The 20,810-nt window shown below is 41.4% G+C and overlaps 1 protein-coding gene across 4 annotated transcripts in view; it reads right to left on the minus strand.

Moving 5' to 3' along the window:
- PHKA2 (phosphorylase kinase regulatory subunit alpha 2) overlaps nt 1-20,810 on the minus strand; it is a 91,760-nt gene extending 70,950 nt beyond the window's left edge. For all 4 annotated transcript variants that reach the window (XM_027533920.1, XM_027533918.1, XM_027533917.1 and 1 more), the window contains exons 1-2: nt 20,704-20,810; nt 20,096-20,303 (exon numbers count right to left, since the gene is read on the minus strand). In XM_027533920.1, coding sequence (XP_027389721.1) covers nt 20,096-20,173 — 78 coding nt within the window. In that variant the 5' untranslated portion in view covers nt 20,174-20,303; nt 20,704-20,810. The remainder of the gene's footprint in view (nt 1-20,095; nt 20,304-20,703) is intronic.

Below are 20,810 nucleotides of genomic sequence, written 5' to 3' on the forward strand. Positions count from 1 at the left end.
CAGAGGAAGATAAACTGCCAAACTCATTCCATGAGGCCACCATCACCCTAATACCAAAACCAGACAAAGATGCCACAAAAAAGAAAACTACAGGCCAATATCACTGATGAACCTAGATGTAAAAATCCTCAACAAAATCCTAGAGAACAGAATCCAAGATCAAAAAAAAAACATAAATAAATAAATAAAAAGATCATATATCATGACCAAGTGGGGCTTTATCCCAGGGATGCAAGGATTCTTCAATATTCACAAAATCAATGTGACACACCATATTAACAAATTGAAAGATTAAAAACCATATGATTATCTCAATAGATGCAGAGAAAGCCTTTGACAAAATTCAACACCCATTTATGACAAAAACTCTCCAGAAAGCAGGCATAGAAGGAACATACCTCAACATAACAAAAGCCATATTCAACAAACCCACAGCAAACACTATCCTCAATGATGAAAAACTGAAAGCATGTCTTCTAAAATCAGGAAAAAGACAAGGGTGCCCACTCTCACCACTACTATTCAACATAGTTTTCGAAGTCCTAGCCACAGCAACCAGAGAAGAAAAAGAAATAAAAGGAATCCAGACTGGATAAGAAGAAGTAAAACTCTCTCTGTTTGCAGATGACACGATCCTCTACATAGAAAACCCAAAAACACCACCAGAAAATTACTAGAGCTAATCAATGAATACAGTAAAGTTGTAGGATATAAAATTAATCCACAGAAATCCTTTGCATTCCCATACACTAACAATGAGAAAACATAAAGACAAATTAAGGAAATAATCCCATTCACCACTGCAACAAAAAGAATAAAATACTTAGGAGTAAATTTACCTAAAGAAACAAAAGACCTTCCCTCATAGCTCAGCTGATAAAGAATCCACCTGCAATGCAGGAGACCCCTGGTTTGATTTCTAGGTTGGGAAGATCTGCTGGAGAAGGGATAGGCTACCCACTCCAGTATTCTTAGGCTTCCCTTATGGCTCAGCTGGTAAAGAATCCGCCTGCAATGTGGGAGACTTGGGTTCAATCCCTGGGTTGGGAAGATCCCCTGGAAAAGGGAAAAGGCTACCCACTCCAGTACTTTGGCCTGAGTCAGACACAACTGAGCAACTTTCACTTTTCATATATAGAAAACTATAAAACACTGATGACAGAAATCAAAGATGACACAAATGGATGGAGAAATATACCATGTTTGTGGACTGGAAGAATCAATATAGTGAAAATGAATATAATACCCAAAGCAATCTACAGATTCAACACAATCCCTATCAAGCTACCAATGGTATTTTTCACAGAACTAGAAAAAATAATTTCACAATTTGTATGGAAACACAAAAGCCTGGAATAGCCAAAACAATCTTGAGAAAGAAGAATGGAACTGGAGGAATCAACCTGCCTGACTTCAGACTATACTACAAAGCTACAGTCATCCAGACAGTATGGTACTGGCACAAAGACAGACATATAGATCAATGGCACAAAATAACAAGCCCACAGATAAATCCACACAACTATGGATACCTTAACTTTGACAAAGGAGGCAAGAATATACAATGGAGAAAAGACAATCTCTTTAACAAGTGGTGCTGGGAAAAACTGGTCAACCACCTATAAAAGAATGAAACTAGAACACTTTCTAACACCATACACAAAAATAAACTCAAAATGGATTAAAGATCTAAACATAAGACCAGAAACTATAAAACTCCTAGAGGAAAACACAGGCAGAACATGCTCTGACATAAACCACAGCAAGATCCTCTATGACTCATCTCCCAGAGTAATAGAAATACAAGCAAAAATAAACAAATGGGACCTAATTAAACTTAAAAGCTTTTGCACAAGGAAGGGAACTATAGGCAAGGTGAAAAGGCAGCCTTCAGAATGGGCGAAAATAATAGCAAACAAAGCAACTGAATTAAAGCAAAGAATTAATCTCCAAAATATACAAGCAGCTCATGCAGCTCAATAGCAGAAAAATAAATGAACCAATCAAAAAATGGGCCAAAGAACTAAACAGACATTTCTCCAAAGAAGCCATACAGATGGCTAACAAACACATGAAAAGATTCTCAACATCACTCATTATTAGAGAAATGCAAATCAAAACCACAATGAGGTACCATCTCATCCTGGTCAGAATGGCTGCTATCAGAAAGTCTGCAAACAATAAATGCTGGAGAGGCTGTGGAGAAAAGGCAACCCTCTTACACTGTTGGTGGGAATGCAAACTAGTACAGCCACTATGGAGAACAGTATGGAGATTCCTTAAAAAATTGGAAACAGAACTGCCATACGACCCAGAAATCCCACTGCTGGGCATACACACTGAGGAAACCAGAATTGAAAGAGACATGTGTACCCCAATGTTCATTGCAGCACTGTTTACAATAGCTAGGACATGGAAGCAACCCAGATGTCCATCAGCAGATGAGTGGATCAGGAAGTTGTGGCACATATACACAATGGACTATTACTCAGCTATAAAAAGAATACATTTGAGTCAGTTCTAATATGGTGGATGAAACTGGAGGCTATTATACAGAGTGAAGTAAGCCAGAAAGAGAAACACCAATACAGTATATTAACACATATATATGGAATTTAGAAAGATAGTAATGATGACCCTACATGCAAGACAGCAAAGAGAGACACAGATGTAAAGAACAGATTTTTTGAGTATGTGGGAGAAGGCGAGGGTGGGATGATTTGAGAGAACAGCACTGAAACATGTATATTACCATATGTAAAATAGATGACCAGTTCAAGTTTGATGTGTGAAGCAGGGCACTCAAAACTGGTGCTCTGGGACAATCCAGAGAGATGGGGTGGGGAGGGAGGTGGGAGGGGGGTTCAGAATGGTGGGACACATGTGCACTCATAGCTGATTCTTGTCGATGTATGGCAAAAACCACCACAATATTGTAAAGTTATTAGCCTCCAATTAAAATAATTTAAAAAATAAATACATTCAAATATCCTGAAGACTTCAACATAGATGTGATATCAAACTCCTAGAAGAGAACATAGGCAAAACATTCACTGACATAAATTGTTGCAATGTTTTCTTAGGTCACTCTCCCAAGGTAACAGAAATAAAAGTAAAACTAAACAGAACCATATCAAACTTAAAAGCTTTTGCATAGTAAAGGAAAACATAAACAAAAGACAACCAATGCAATGGGAGACAATATTTGCAAATGATGCAATCAACAAGAGTTTAATTTCTAAAATATAAAAACAGCTGATACAACTCAATAACAAAAAACTAAACACAATAAAAAAATGGGCAGAAGACCTAAATAGACATTTCTCCAAAGAAGACATACAGATGATCAATAGGCACATGAAAAGATACTCAACATTGCTACTTATTAGAGAAATGCAAAATTAAAACTATGATGAGGTATCACCTCACACCAATCAGAATGGCCATAACTAAAATGTCTACAAACAACAAATGCTGGAGAGGATGTGGAGAAATGGGAACTATCCTACACTGTTGGTGGAATGTGGACTGGTACAGTCACTACAGCAAACAGTATGGAGATTATTTAAAAAGTAGAAATACAGTTACCAAATGATCCAGTAATCCCATTCCTGAGCATATATCCAGAGAATACTGTAGTTTGAAAAGGTACATGCACTCTAATGTTCACAGCAACATTATTTACAATAGCCAAGACATGAACTCAACCCCAATGTCCACCATTAGATGAACGGATAAAGAAGATGTGGTATACACACGCACACACTACATAAACACACACAGGAATACTACTCAGCCATTAAAAAAGAATGAAATAATGCCCTCTGCAGCAACAGGGATGCAACTAGTGATTATCATACTAAGTGAAGTCAGTCAGACAAAGATAAATACCATGTATCACTTATATGTGGAATCTGAAACATGATACAAATGAACTTATTTACAAAACAGAAATAGACTGACAGACATAGAAAACTAATTTATGGTTACCAAAGGGGAAAGAAAATAAAGATGGATAAATTAGGAATTTGGGATTAGCAGATACAAACTGGTATACACAAAATAGATTAATGACAAGGTCCTGCTGTGTAGCACAGGAAATATATGCAGCATCCTGTGATAGACCATAATGGAAAAGTATAGAACAATCACTTTGCTTATACCAGAAACACAACACTGTAAATCAAGTATACTTCAGTAAATAAATAAAAATCTAAAATATTAGAAAAAAATAATGTCAAAACTAAGTGTTGACAGGGACATAGAGCCACTTGAATCCTCAGACATGGTGGGAGTGCAAAACAGTGCTGCCAGTCTAGCTATGTGATCTTGGGCAAATTACTTAACTTCTGTGATCTGTGGTTTCCTTTTGTATAAAAAGGAAGGTTCAAAGCAGATTGGAGGGCATGGGTTCGTGTCCTCTCAAGCCCTATACTTATTCCTGTTCTAACGGAAACACTGTAGCCTCTGCCTGTCCAGTACCTGTTCCTCCTTTTTCTGGTAATGGCCTATAATTTTCCCTGCTGTGACTGTGTGGTTCTTGGGGGGAGGTGCTGATTCCATTATTGCCTGCCCCCTGGTCATGACCCTGGCTGCAGGGAAGGACATGTGACCCAGCCTGGCCAATCTAGGCACAATTCAGGGATGTGCACATGACCCAGGCTGGACCAACTGAGAGCCATTCTCAGTCAGGACTTTGTCTGGGGCCATTATAGAAAAAGCTCTTTCTGCAGATGGCACCAATCTGAAAGGATAAATCTGGAGCTGCCAAGGGACCACCTCTGCCACCACTTAGGAGAGCCTGGCAGAGAATAAAGGCCACTCTGAGTCAAACGGGGTCAAGTAATGCAAAGAGATAAACTCGATCATTTGAGCTCCTGAATCCAGCCATGCCTGAATCTAGAACAGTTCCTTGGACTTTTCAGTTATTTGAGCAATAAATTCTCTTTCGTGCTTAAAGGCCATTTAAGGTGGGTGTGTCACTTACATCTGAAAGAATCCTGACAGATAAGACCATGAGTTCTTATTAAATGACCATGATGAACTAGATACTGTAAAAAAAACACTTGATGCCATTAAAGAAATCTAAGATTGAGGCAATATTAAGGCAAAATACACAAGACACAAGCTAGATGGTAGCATCGAACTATCTAATTTAGCATGCAGTTCAATTTCTAGCTGGAGGGCACAGAGATGAATGCACAGAGAGGACAGACTCCTTCTTTCAATCCCTCCATCCTAAAAGAAAATCGGAGTAGCTCCTTACTGCTCTCTCTGCCTCTAGTACTAGTTCCTTCCAACCCATCCTCCACAAAGGGAAGTCACAGAAAAACCCAAAATCTCAAGACTTCATTGCTCTGCTCAGAATTCTCCAACCCACAGGAAAGAACACCCAGATATAAACCCATGCACCTATGGTTAATTAATATATGACAAAGAGGCAAGACTACACAATGTTCAACAAATGGTGCTGGGAAAACTGGGCAGCTACATGTAAACAGAATGAAATTAGATCATTCTTTAACACCACACACAAAAATAAGCTCAGAATGGATTAAACACCCAAATGTGAAATCAGACACATTAAAACTCCTAGAGGAAAACATGGGCAGAATACGCTTTGACATAAATCATAGCAGTACCTTTTTTCAAGCCATCTCCTAGAATAATGGAAATAAAAACAAATGGGACATACCTAAACTCAAAAGCTTTTGCACAGCAAAGGAAACAATAAACAAAAATGAAAAGACTACCCACAAATTGGAAGAAAGTATTTGCAAATGATGTGACCTAAAAGGGATTAGTCTCCAAAATTTGCAAACAGCTCATGACACTTAATAGCATCAAAATAAACAACCCAATCAAAAAAACAGGCAGAAGACCTAAACAGACATTTCTCCAAAGAGGATATACAAATGGCCAAGAGGCACATGAAAAGATGTTAAACATCGCTAATATTAGAGAAATGCAAATCAAAACTATAATGAGATATCAGCTCACACCAGCCAGAATGGCTATCATCAAAAAATCCACAAAGAATAAATGCTGGAGAGGATGTGGAGAACAGAGAACCCTCCTACACTGTTGGTGGGAATTTAAATTGGTGCAGCCACTTATGAAGAACAGTATGAATAGAGCTACCATTGACCTTGCAATCCCACTCCTGAGCATGTATCCAGAGAAAAACATGATCCAAAAGGATACGTGTACTCCAGTGTTCATTGCAGCACTGTTTACAATAGCCAAGACATGAAAGAAACCTAAATGTCCATCAGCAGGGGGATGGGTAAGAAGATGTGGTACATATATACAATGGAATATTACTCAGCCATTAAAAAGAACGAAATAATGCCATTTGCAGCAACATGGATGGACCTAGAGAGTGTCACACTGAGGGAAGTTAAGTCAGAGAAGGATATCCTTTATATGTGGAATCTAAAAAGGATATAAAAGAATTTATTTACAAAATAGACTCACAGACTCTGAGAATGAACTTATGGTTGCCGGTGCTAACGTGCTAAGTCGCTTCAGCTGTGTTTGACTCTTTGTGAACCCAAGGACTGTAGCCCGGCAGGCTCCTCTGTCCATGGGATTCTCTAGGCAAGAATACTGGAGTGGGTTGCCATGCCCTTCTCCAGAGGATCTTCCTGACCCAGGAATCAAACCAAAGTTTCCTGTGGCTCCTGTGTCAAAGGCAGATTCTTTACCACTGGTCCTGTACACACTGCTATATTAAAATGGACAACAAGGACCTACTGTATAGCACATGAAACTGCTCAATGTTATGTGGCAGTCTGGATGGGAGGGGAGTTTGGGGGAGAATAGATACATGTATATATATGGCTGAGTCCCTTCACTGTTCACCTGAAACTCTCACAACATTGTTAGCTGGCTTATACTCCAATACAAAATAAAAAGTAAAAACAAAACAAAACACAAGAATTCTCCAACCCAATGATAAAATCAAAGTCCCTCAGGCACCCATACAAGGCTCATCATGGGCTGGCTCTTCCTCTCACATCTAGCCTCACCACCCATACTGCCTTCCCTAGCCCCCCAGAAAACCTGAATTTATATTTCCTTCACGTGCTCTGCTCTCGCACTTCTGTGCCTGTGCACACACTCTTCTTTCCACCTGTAATGCCCTCTAGCAAACACCCCTCCTTCATATACTCCCTCCTCCACGAAGCCTTTCTGGAACTTCCTTTCCTATGCTCCAAGGGACAGAGGTCAGAGGCCTCCAAGCTAACTCCTACCCTTGGTCTTCTTTCCTTTGGATTAAGAATTGCTATGTTCATGCTACCACCTTGCTCAGTTCCAAGGGAGGAATATATTGTTTAATGATTCAAACAAAATACTTAGAAGAAGTCAGGATAAATGTTGAAAACACATGATTACTTGTCCCTCCCACCCTTCCCCATCACCCCTATGCTAGTAAGGCAAACAGAATGTGAGAATTTCTATTACAAAAACTGGTTAAATTCACTTAGTGTATGGGAATTTTGTTCTAGCAACTGCTGCTAGAAACGTTAAAGGGGATGGGGAAGGGCAATGCCTTGGGCTTGAGAGTTTTAAGTAGGAATTATAATAGCATTTGTTCTAAAATGATCGCATCTATAATTGAGACTACTGGTTATGTGAGTAACCTTTATTTTTTTCTTCAGTTTAAAAGGTAGATTTTTCATAATTTGGTATGTAAACCTCAGGCTTTCAGAAAATAATGTTGACAACTTAAGCTCTGACATGCAGCAGGATCATGTTTTACCTAGGGAGATCACAGGTGTGCAATTCTCACTTTCAAATCATGTCTTTTTCTAAATTGCTGATGAAATTTCACCCTCTGGGTTTACAAATAATGCACAAGCTGTAAGCTGTCCTGGGCTGGTGCATTTTTATCATCTCCTATGACTGAATGGTGGCTTATAGGCAAACAAGCTGGGTTGGAAGCCAAGGGTTACAGGAATCCACTTCATTCTAGCTTCATTCCAGAACCCAATACGCATCTTCAAACTTGCAAAATTCACAGAAACCATTCTGGGCCCCTTTGCTACAATCAAATATGTAAATTACTTTACTACTCTTTAAGGAGATTTTAATTCTTTGCCTCTCTCGAAAATTCCTTAGCCTGAGGTGTTAGTCCTTTGCCTCATGTTGTGAAAACTTACAGAACAGATCCAAACTCAAGGGCTATGAGAATCCTCCTGGCTACACCTAAATCAGAGGTGTCAAAGGATGACTGGGTGCCACGCTAGCACCCTTTCACCTGAACAGGAAAATTGCAAATGTCTCTATTTGCTATTTTCAATAAGACTTTATTAGGCTCAGGCTTCACTGGTGGCTCAGTGGTAAAGAATCCTCCTGCTAATACAAGAGACATGGGTTCCAGTCCTGGGTTGGGAAGATCCCCTAGAGAAGGGAATGGCAACCCACTCCAGGATTCTTGTCTGGAGAATCCAATGGACAGAGGAGCCTGGTGGGCAATAGTCCATGGGGTCACAAAAAATCAGACAGGACTGAGGAACTAAACAACAAAACGGGTTGAGAGCATGGTGGCACCACACACGCTCCTCTGCCTCTGGGCTCTCCAGCATGTCGGTCAGGAGTCCACAGATGGGCTTTGTTAGGGCACAAACCTAGAGGTCCTTGAGATTCCTGGAATTTTTTTTTCCTAGAACTTTTTTGTGAGCATTCTTCCCAGAAGATATTCAGCCATCATTAAATTCTCAAATGGGTCTGTAACCCATCTGATTAAGAACCACTTCTCTAAATGTAATTTTATGAACATTAATTATGTTCTCCTCACCTATTATTTTGAGGCAGATGTGATATTTACTTCACTCTATTAGGGAATGCAACATAATTTGGTATTCACAGCAATCTGGTGTGTCTTAAGTATTTATCTCCACTCTTTGGCCTGTTTCCAACAAGACTGAGTACTTATCATGGGGCTGTCAGCTCAGAAAAAAGGATGACCTTGAAAAGGTCCCTTCAACTCCTTTAAAAGACGCTTGCTCCTTGGAAGAAAAGCTATGACAAACCTAGACGGCATATTAAAAAGCAGACAGATTACTTTGCCGACAAAGGTCCATATAGTCAATGCTATGATTTTTCCAGTGGTCATGTATGGATGTGACAGTTGGACTATAAAGAAGGCTGAATAATGAAGAATTGATGGTTTTGAACTACGGTGTTGGAGAAGACTCTTGAGAGTCCCTTGGACTGCAAAGAGATCCAACCAGTCAATCCTAAAGGAAATCAACCCTGAATATTCATTGGAAGGACTGATGATGCAGCTTCAATATTTTGGGCACCTGATGCGAAGAGCTGACTCATTTGAAAAGACCCTGATGCTGGGAAAGGTTGAAGGCAGGAGAAGGGGATGACAGAGGACAAGATGGTTGGATGGCATCACTGACTCAATGGACATGAGTTTGAGCAAGCTCTGAGAGATGGTGAGGAACAGGGAGGCCTGGCATGGTGCAGTATATGGGGTTGCAAAGAGTTGGATATGACTGAGCACCTGAAAAACAACTCCCTTGCCTGGAATTCTTCAACTGTAAAAGCAGACTGGGTGATCTCAGTAGATGATCTTTTGGATCCCTGCAAAACTGGAAACATGGTCCTTTGTTTGTAAATGAAGGTTCAAGGATTTTCACTGAAGTACTCAAATGTTTTTCATCTGTCAGTAAAATATTTAAAAGCTGTCCTGAAAAGAGCACAGCAAAAGTCCTCCTCCTGGCTGCCCCTAAAGAGAACTGAAGTGGGAGAAGGCAGAAGGCAGGGCCTGGGATAATACCAAGAAGGGGAAAATGTTATCTATGCTCTTTTCTCGAACTGACACACAGACCAGATAAGCATCAGTCTGACTATGGACTAAAAGTGTCACTTCTGCCCCTTTTTGACTCAGTGCTTCGCAGAATGCTTGTGCGTGCCCTGGTCCACCACTATTCTCATTCCCATTGTGACTATTAAATAAATTCCTCCTAGAGTAACTGAAACTAAGAACATCAGATGACAGGTTGCAGCAACTTTGGATGGTAGAGGTCTGATAAATAATAACAGCAGCAGTCATTTATTAACTGCACATACTACTGCCCATACTACAGCACACAGACTACATGGTAAGCATTTTATTTCATTCATTCATTCATTCAATCAAATGTTTTTAAAATCTCTACAAACCGCCGGTACTAAGGGCCAAGGGGCTTCCCTGGAGGCTCACTGGTAAAGAATTCACCTGTCAATGCAAGAGACACAGGTTCGACCCCTGGGTCAGGAAGATCCCCTGGAGGAGAACATGGCAACCCACACCAGTATTCTTGCGTGAAAAATTCCATGTACAGAGGAGCCTAGAGGGCTGCAGTCCATGGGGTCACAAAGAGTCAGATACGATTGAGCACACATGCACATGCTAAGTGCTAAGAATAAATGGTAGTTAAAAGAAATCCTTGGTCCTGTGCAGTGGACTTTATAGTCTAGTGGGAATTCATTCATTTTAAGTCACACAAGTAGATGTAAAATTCCCACTCAGTTAAGTGCAGCAAAGGGGATGTGTGCCATGCTGTGACGGTGTCATGGAGGGAGGGCTTCCCCGGAGGAGCCAAGGTAGAAGGGAGGTTAAGATGTTACCCAGAGTGAGGGTCAGCAGGAGGGCACACCTGCTTTGAAGACGACCACTTTGGCTGCAGTCTGGAGAAAAGCTGGGAGGGGACTGAGAGTGGCTGCAGAGAGAAGACAAGTGGGGAAGCTAGTACAGGGATAGAGCATGGCAAGGCTGGTGGCTTACCGAGGAGGGTGGTGATGGCAAAGCGGAGCAGAAGCAGCTGATGGAACCGAGAAAAAAATCAGCTGAGCTTGGTGATGAAGTAGATACAAGCCGGAAAGGAAAAAAGAAGGGGTCAAAAAGACTCCTGGGTGGCTGACTCAAGGCTCCACATGAGCTGTGGTATCCAGATATATCAGGAAAGATCAAGAGTTTGCTGTTGGGCATAACATATGGGGAGTGGTTTTCTCTCATTTCTCCCTCCTGGTATGGCTCTTGATAAAGAAGCCAAGTTTTCAAGTCAGCTGAGCTGGTTAACCCTTTACCAGCACACCTCTGGTGGTGAGAGAAGCTGGAGAGCTAGGCTACAGCTAGACTGCAATATTTGGAAGAACACTGCATTGTATTCTAGGAGTGATAAAAGCCATGGGAAGGATGTAGGCAGGAGAGTAGTGCAATCTGGTGCCTGATGTAAGGATGCTTACTCCTGGGGACGAGGGGCCAAGAGTGGAAGCAAGGAGCAATTGGGAGGCTAGAGGGGCAGTCGAGGTATGAGATGGTGGTGGCCTGGACTAGGGCAGGGGCAGTGGACAGGCACAGAAGTGGATGGAGCCGAGACAGATTCTGGTGATCTAACTCATCAGTACATTCTCTCACTTTTTGGTGGGGCAAGAGGGAACAGAAGGAATCCAAATTGACTCTTACGCTACTCCTAGACTATGTTTATTAATATAGCCTTAATTTTTACAATATAATAAGATCTCAAACACATAGGAAAGCAATGTAATCAATACCCACCACTCAGACCCAACAAAGGAAAGCATTCCACCATAATACCAGATTCCTTTCTTTTTAAAAAATAAAATGTTACAGATAAAGTTGAAGCCTTTTTTTCCTTTTTTAATGTGGTATTACATTAATAGATTTTCTTAAGTTTCCTTGTATTACTGAGATAATCTTTACTTGATTATGATCTATTTTTAATACATTGTTGGCTTCACTGTATTACCTTATACTTTACATCAATATTCATAAGTGAATTTCCTCCAATAATAATTTCATAAATATCATGTCTTATTTGACTATGGTATCTTGGGATACTGGCCACATAAAAGGAGTTGGCAGTTATTCCTCTTTATCTTTTATCTCAAACAGTTCATTTCAGATAGGGGTTATTTGCTAATCTCTTGCTCCTCTCTCACTGCACTGTACTCACCACACAAAAACCCCATCTCTGCCTAAATGTGACTCTGCCTGCCACTTATGTTTCTTATGCAAGTGCTCAAATTTTCTATGTCCTAATTATTTCTCTGCTTTATCTATAAAGCAGTATCTGAGAGAAAGGAATTTAAAAACTCCCGCTATGGCTTTGTTAGCAGTTAGGTCAAGTTTTGCTTTAAACATTTTGAAACTATTGATATGTTGTTAATATTCTGTGTGTTTAAAATTGCTTTCTTGGTGAACTATCCACTTATCATCTAGTAATACACCACTTCTGAATTCCTAATAGAATTATTTTAAATTTCAAAATCTCTACCTTTTAGTATAAAATTACACAAACTTATTTTTGGCTAGCATTCGTATAGTATATCTTGCCTCACTAATTATATATTCAACCTTTATGTATCCCCCATTTTAGGTTTGTCTCAAATCACATATATATTTACAACTTTTTAAAAATTAATTTCTATTATCTGGATAATTTAAAAATTAACATTTATTGAGATTACTATTATAGACTTATTTTCATCTTCCTGTTTTGTCCTTTGTGCTTTTTAAAAAAATTCCCTCACTCCCCAAGCACCCCTCACTGGAGAAAGGAAAGGCTACACACTCCAGTATTCTGGCCTGGAGAATTCCATGGACTACAGTTGGACACACAGAGTCGGACACAACTGAGCAACTTTCACTCACTCACTCACTCCCCAAGCACCCTTTTCCTTTCTTCTCCCGGAGTGATCAAATTTTCTTTATTCTATTATTTTTATTTTTTAATTTTTTTCAGGTTTTCTTTTTAGTTTATTTTAATGGGAGGCTAATTACTTTACAATATTGTAGTGGTTTTGCCAAACATTGACATGAATCAGCCACAGGTGCACATGTGTTCCCCATCCAGAACCAGCCCCCCCACCTCCCTCCGCATCCCCCAGGGTCATCCCAGTGCACCAGCCCTGAGCACCCTGTCTCCTGCATCGAACCTGGACCGGCAATCTGCTCCACATATGATAATATACACGTTTCAATGCTACCCTCTCAAAGCATCCCACCCTCGCCTTCTCCCACAGAGTCCAAAAGACTGTTCTTTACATCTGTGTCTCTTTTGCTGTCTCACATCGTTACCATCTTTCTAAATTCCATATATATGCATTATTATACTGTATTGGTGTTTTTCTTTCCGACTTACTTCACTCTGTATAATAGCCTCCAGTTTCATCCACCTCATTAGAACTGACTCAAATACATTCTTTTTAACGGCTGAGTAATATTCCATTGTGTATATGTACCACAGCTTTCTTATCCATTCATTTACCAATGGACATCTAGGTTGCTTCCATGTCCTGGCTATTGTAAACGGTGCTGCAATGAACACTGGGGTACACGTGTCTCTTTCAATTCTGGTTTCCTCGGTGTGTACGCCCAGCAGTGGGATTGCTGGGTTGTATGGCAGTTCTATTTCCAGGTTTTTTTAAGGAATCTCCACACTGTCCTCCATAGTGGCTGTACTAGTTTGCATTCCCACCAACAGTGTAAGAGGGTTCCCTTTTCTCCACACCCTCTCCAGCATTTATTGTTTGCAGATTTTTTGATAGCAGCCATTCTGACCAACGTGAGATGGTACCTAATTGTGGTTTTGATTTGCATTTCTCTGATAATGACTGATGTTGAGCATCTTTTCATGTGTTTGTTAGCCTTCTGTATGGCTTCTTTGGAGAAATGTCTGTTTAGTTCTTTGGCCCACTTTTTGATTGGGTTGTTTATTTTTCTGGAATTGAGCTGCATGAGCTGCTTGTGCATTTTGGAGATTAATTCTTTGTCAGTTGCTTTGTTCGCTATTATTTTCTCCGATTCTGAAGGCTGTCTTTTCACCTTACTTATAGTTTCCTTCGTTGTGCAAAAGCTTTTAAGTTTAATTAGGTCCCATTTGTTTATTTTTGCTTGTATTTCCATTAATCTGGGATGTGGGTCATAGAGGATCCTGCTGTGATTTATGTCAGAGAGTGTTTTGCCTATGTTTTCCTCTAGGAGTTTTATACTTTCTGGTCTTACGTTTAGATCTTTAACCCATTTTGAGTTTATTTTTGTGTATGGTGTTAGAAAGTGTTCTAGTTTCATTCTTTTACAGGTGGTTGATCAGTTTTCCCAGCACCACTTGTTAAAGAGATTGTCTTTTCTCCATCGTATATTCTTGCCTCCTTTGTCAAAGATAAGGTGTCCATAGGTGTGTGGATTTATCTTTGGGTTATTTTGTTCCATTGATCTATATTTCTGTCTTTGTGCCAGTACCACACTATCTTGATGACTGTAGCTTTGTAGTATAGTCTGAAGTCAGGCAGGTTGATTCCTCCAGTTCCATTCTTCTTTCTCAAGATTGCTTTGGCTATTTGAGGTTTTTTGTATTTCCATACATATTGTGAAATTATTTGTTCTAGTTCTCTGAAAAATACCATTGGTAGCTTGACAGTCTCCCATTATTTTTAAAGTTATTTTTTCAACTTAATTTTAATGGTAAGACTTAAATATAACCTCGACTCAAAATATATAAAACTTCTACTTTCCTTTTAACATAAGGGCCTTAAGAATACTTTAACTCCATTTTCCTCCCATTCTTCTGCCACGTTATTTCCCAATATATAATTATATCTTCTTTCAACCTTCCCTCAAAGTAGTCTTTATTATGATTACAATTTGTTCCATACTCCATGTTTTAGTTATCCTATTCTCATTTTAAATTCTGTTATGACTAGATAGCAATACTTACTTAGTGTCCTGATTTCTTGTCTGCTTTTTATACAAAATTATCTGCAGTTACAGTGAACAATGCCTCGATCATTCTTTTTCTTTTTTTAAATATCTACTTATTTATTTGGCTGTTCTCAGTCTTAGTTGTGGCATGTGGGATCTAGTTCCCCAATCAGGGATCAAAATCAGACCCCCTGCATTGGGAACGTGGAGTTTTAGCCACTGGACCACCAGGGAAGTCTCTATTTTTCTTTCCTATCCATATTCTTTTATCACCACTTTGTACTTAACGCTTTTATGAATGAGCCTTCAAACAGAGCTGATATTGAAAAAATGTACAAAGTTAATATTTCTTCTCAGGGTCAAAATAAATCTAGGAATTTAAAAAAAATTTTAAGTCAACAAATACTTAAAAGATACTTTGAATACTTTGGAGATAACTTCTTCAGTTCAGTCGCTCAGTCGTGTCCAACTCTTTGCAACCCCCTGGACTGCAGCACGCCAGGCTTCCCTGTCCATCATCAACTCCTGGAGCTTACTTAAAACTCATGTCCATAGAGTTGGCAATGCCATCCAACCATCTCATCCTCTGTCATCCCCTTCTCCTCCTGCCTTCAATCTTTTCCAGCATCAGGGTCTTTTCAAATGAGTCAGTCCTTCGCATCAGGTGGCCAAAGTATTGGAGTTTCAGCTTCAGCATCAGTCCTTCCAATGAATATTCATGACTGATTTCCTTTAGGATGGACTGGTTTGATCTCCTTGCATCCAAGGGACTTCAAGGAGTATCTAAGCAGGTACTCCTTAAAGTTTATATTAATATTTTCAGTACATTCAAAACCAATTGTGCAAAAGGACCCTTTTATAAATATAGCTCTTTCCTTCTTTGCCTTAAATATTCAAATAAAGTTTCGAAGTATATCTGACAAATGACTAGGAAGATATTCTTTCACAGACACAGGAAAGGGAAATTAGTTGATATGCCAGCTGATATAAACAAAGTATTATCTCAAACTAAAGAATAATTATGAGTTCAATATATTTAATGTTAAGTGATTTCTAATAAGTGAAATCAAAGTAAGTTGATCTCAATTTAAAAAGCTCAATCAACATCACTAATCAGAGAAATATACATCAAAGCCACAATGAGATACGACCTCACACCTGTCAGAATGGCTAACATAAAAAAGAACACAAATACCAAATGTTGGCAAGGATGTGGAGAAAAGGGAACCTTTGTACACTGTTGGTGAGAATGTAAATTGGTGCAGCCACTGTGGAAAACAGTATGGAGGTTCCCTTAAAAAATGAGAAATAGAACTACCATATGATCCAGCAAGTGCACTCCTGGGTATATATCCAAAGAAAAGAAAAACAGTAATTTAAAAAGACACATGCACTCCAATGTTCATAGCAGCATTATTTACAATAGACAAGATACCTAAGCAACCTAAGTGTTCATCAACTGGTGGATGAATAAAGAAGATGTGGTGTATACATATAATGGAATACTACTCGACCACAAAAAGTTATGAATTCTGTCATTTGCAACAATGTGGATGGACCTAGAGGGTATTAGGCTTAGTAAAATAAGTCAGAGAGAAAGACAGTACTGTATTTTATCATTTATATGTGGAATCTAAAATAAGGCAAACAAATGAATAAAACAAAACAGAAACAGACTCAGATATAGAGAATAAATTAGTGATTATTAGTGGGGAGAGGGAAGGGGAGGGGCAAGACAGGGGTAGGGAATTAAGAGGTAAAAACTACTTTGTATGAGACAAACTACAAGGATATATTGTACAGCATGGGGAAATATAGCCCTTATTTTATAACTTTAAATGGAAAACAATAAAAATATTGCATCATGAAGTTATACACCTGAAAGTAATACCGTAAATCAACTATATTTTAAAAAAAATATCAGAAACAGAGGCCAGCCTTGTATCAGCTGACAGTGAAAACTGCCTCATAAACATCTGCACCTCTCTATAGAAGACAGCATAAACCTATCCAGCATAAACTTTAGAAACCACTCGTTTACAGTCCGCTCATTCATTTTTTTTTTTTTTTTTTACTGCGGTAAAAACGTGCCTAACATAGGGCTTCCCTGGTGGTAAAGAATTCGCTTGCAAATGCGAGACACATGAGTTCAATCCCTGATCCAGGAAGCTCCCACATGCAACTAAGCCCATGTGCCGCAACTATTGAGCCTGTGCTCTAGAGCCCATGAGCCCCAACTACTGAGCCCGCATGCCCTAGAGCCTGTGCTCCCCAACAAGAGAAGCCACCGAAATGAGAAGCTTGTGCACCACAACTAAAGAGTAGCACCAGCTCTCCACAACCAGAGAAGAGCCCATGCAGCAATGAAGACCTAGCATGCCAAAAATAAAATTATTTTTAAAATATGCATAACATAAAATTGCTCTTTCATGTTTACTGACTGGATAGGTGACCTAAGATCACTCAGAAACGATGAGGAGGCCCTAAATGGGTTAGCACTTTACAGCTGTGAAGACTAGCTGTTGGGGTGGGATGGCTTCAAGTTGGGGGAAGGTGGCAAGGACTGTGGCTCCACACGTGCACAGTCATGGGAGTTCCAACAGAACTATACTTGGAGTGTTCTGGTTAATCAGGAAAGCTTGACTGCAGTCATGAAGTGAAACACAGGGCAAACATGAGGTCTTCTCACCAACTACCGCCAAAATAAATACAACTAAAGGCTCAGACAACTGTTTTTTAATCATTAAAATGTTGGAGAGGAAAGTCCAATGCTACAGATTTGCTTTACTGGGAAGACAGTTCTTTTGCTCCTGAGGGAAGGTAAGCCTGGATCAATAGCTGGGTCATTAGGAAGGCTCAGAGCCTGCGGAAGGTATTTCATCACCAAGGACATAAAGGTACTTTTCATGTGTCTGGAGCACTGCTTCATGCCAAAGGAACAAAACTGATGAGGTCTCTGCGCTTAAGGATCTCACAGAATCCACGGGGAGACATAATTATGTTCAAAGACCAGAAAGCAATTAGTAGCTATATCAGGGCCCTCAGGAAAGGGAGCATCCTGGACCAGGGTGGTGAGGCGAGGACTTGTGGCCTGAGTATGTGTGGCCTATATCAAAATTAGGGCCTCCTGGGTGGTGCAGTGGTAAAGAATCCTCCTTCCAATGCAGGAGACTTGGGTTCGATCCCTGGTCTGGAAGATCTCCTGGAGAAGGAAATGGCAACTCATTCCAGTATTCTTGCCTGGAGAATAACATGGGACAGAGGAGCCTGGCAGGCTATATAGCCCCTGGGGTCACAAAGAGTCGGACATGACTCAGGGACTAACAACAACGTATCAAAATTATACCACCACCAACAGCGCTGTTTACTAATGCGTAGTAGGTGGGGCCGGAGAAGGCAATGGCAACCCACTCCAGTGTTCTTGCCTGGAGAATCCCAGGAACGGGGGAGCCTGGTGGGCTGCCGTCTATGGGGTCGCACAGAGTCGGATACGACTGAAGCGACTTAGCAGTAGCAGCAGCAGCAGCAGTAGGCGGGGAGAGCAGGTGACATACTGAGCACTAATCACAGGTGTTAATTATCCTCATTTTATAGGTAAGGGCCTGGACTCAGGTGGGAAATGGCTACACCTGTAGTTGAAAGAGCTAGAGATTAAACCCAGGTGTGACATAATCACCAAGATTGATCAGTAATGAACGGCAATGATTTTCAACTTGGATTTTAAAACCACTGTGTGTAAGTAATTATAATCTGCTTCAAAGAGGAAGGCAAAAAGAAAAGTCACCCCCCATTTGCTGGCCTACTTCTTCAGTTCTCAACTTGAACATCATCTCTTCCAGTACTCCTTCATGCTCCCCAAATGGGGCAAGGTTCCCAAAATAAGAATCACAGTCCTTCATGTGCAATTTCAAAAGCCAATATGCTCTAAGAACTTGAAGTGTTTTCATAAGTTTTCAGCAAGCTCATTTGATGGCAAAACGCTGACCTGAACTGGTGTGAAACTGCTTTCCATATTTACTTTTCCTACTCAGTGATAATCTCCACATTCTGATGTGGAAAACAATGTGTTTGATTAAGGGTGCTGCCTAGATTTCATTGCAGTTACTAGGGAATATTCAATATATGTTTACCACCCCAAATCCAAACATTTCTGACTTGCAAACCGCATCTGACATCAAGAGTTTCAAACAAGGGACTGTGGACCTATCCTCTACACATGAATCTCACTGCACTACAAGTATCTACTCTTCTTTGTAGGCCCAGCACCAGACAGAGTGCCTTGCACATAATAGGTACACAACAAATATTTCCTGAATGAAGAAACAAGCCTGTGAAATTGGCTATAGGGAAAAAGGGTCAGTGACTTGGGAGTGACCAGGCCTCTATCATGGAATGCCACTTCCTTCTCTGACATGGAGGTCCTATAAATAGTTGCTGTTGATTGAAGGCAAGCAACACAGCTGCTGTCTTCAGGAAGAATAAAAATAGTCCAGGGGTCTTACATGTTGGGCCACACAAAACTTTAGCTGAGTAATACAAAACAGGAGATAGTTAGATGTCAGACCACATGAGAAGCTTCACAGATCTCCAGCTTGAGCGAACACCTGCGTTTGGGTCTAATCCTGCTACCTGCGGTAACCTTTTTGGCCCATAGACTGCTCATCAGTAAAATGAGGGCAACAGAGTAAGCCCTAAGGCCCTCGCAGGGCGGAATAGCAGCCATCACCACACAACCGGGAGTGGGATACACACCCCAGAATTTCTCCCCTCCTGTCTACTGTCGTCACAGTCCAGAGCTCACCATCCTCATTCAGTGTGCTGTCCAATCTACACACACCTCCTTCCATCCGAAAGAAGCTGAGTCCATGCAAAAAGACGCATTTTGTACCCGGGGCATCGAAAAGGGCTCCTATCTTCGATCCCAAACAGTAGTCAACGAATCCCGTTAAGTGTAGTCCCAAAGCCCTTCGGTCCCGACTCGGAAAGTGGACGAGGTGGGAATAGGGGTGAGGAGTAACCACTGGCTAGCAAAACTGGATTTAAAGAAACAAAACAAAACAAAACAAAACCCCTCATAACTGCAAAGTCTAAAGACATGAGAGGGGACTGAGTAGGAGAATAAGTGCCTCAGTTCAGTTCAGTTGCTCAGTCGTGTTCGACTCTTTGCGACCCCATGAATCACAGCATGCCAGGCCTCCATGTCCATCACCAACTCCCGGAGTTCACTCAGACTCACGTCCATCGAGTCAGTGATGCCATCCAGCCATCTCATCCTCTGTCGTCCCCTTCTCCTCCTGCCCCCATCCCTCCCAGCATCTGAGTAAGAGAATAAGTGCCTGGAGAGGGCAATTCGGCGTGGTCCCTCCTTACCTGGTAACAGAGGATTGTTTGCTGCACCAGCCGCGCGTATCCGTCTAAGCGGACCCCGGAATTGCTCCTGCTCCTCATCTCCGCGTTGCGTCCGACCCGTTGCAAAGAGGCGGGTCGCCCGGGCTGCGGCCGCCGAGCGGGCCTGGTTCCCAAACAGTCACAGCCTCGGTCAGTTCTCGGGATGGAGCCCGGTGGTAAGACGTAGGGGCTTTTAAAAACGACAGAACCAAAGTATGACTGGAAAGCCAGCCAGCTAGTTTTCCTATAGCAGAAAGGCGCGAAGGCGGAGACCCCGCCTCGACCAGGCCCGACGCGCTCCCGACGCTCGCGGGTCCCTGGCAACCCCGCGGGAGAAGTAGGGAACTGGGTTCCGGGCGTGAGGCAGGAACGGTCTGCAGGCGGTCGCGAGGCGGCCTCGAGGCCGGCCACGAACTCTATCCTTCCCGCCCGCCGCAGCCTACTCACAGTCCCGCCCCTGGCCGCGCCCCCAACGCGGAACCGAACCCCCCGAGTCCCGGCCCACAGGGGAAGGAAAACGAAGTGGCCCGCGAGAGTAGCGAGGAACTTGGCTCCGGGCGGGAACCAGTTTGCCTCTCTGAGCCCCTTACCTCGCCGCCAGCAGCCGACCACAGCCGGGGATGTTGAAACAGGCCCTTCCGTCGCGGGCATCTGAAGGTCCAGGACCCGCCCCCTGGACCCGCCCCAGGCCCGCCTC

The sequence above is a fragment of the Bos indicus x Bos taurus genome, chromosome X (genome assembly GCF_003369695.1).
Source record: "Bos indicus x Bos taurus breed Angus x Brahman F1 hybrid chromosome X, Bos_hybrid_MaternalHap_v2.0, whole genome shotgun sequence".
In the NCBI taxonomy this organism is placed as follows: Eukaryota; Metazoa; Chordata; class Mammalia; order Artiodactyla; family Bovidae; genus Bos; species Bos indicus x Bos taurus.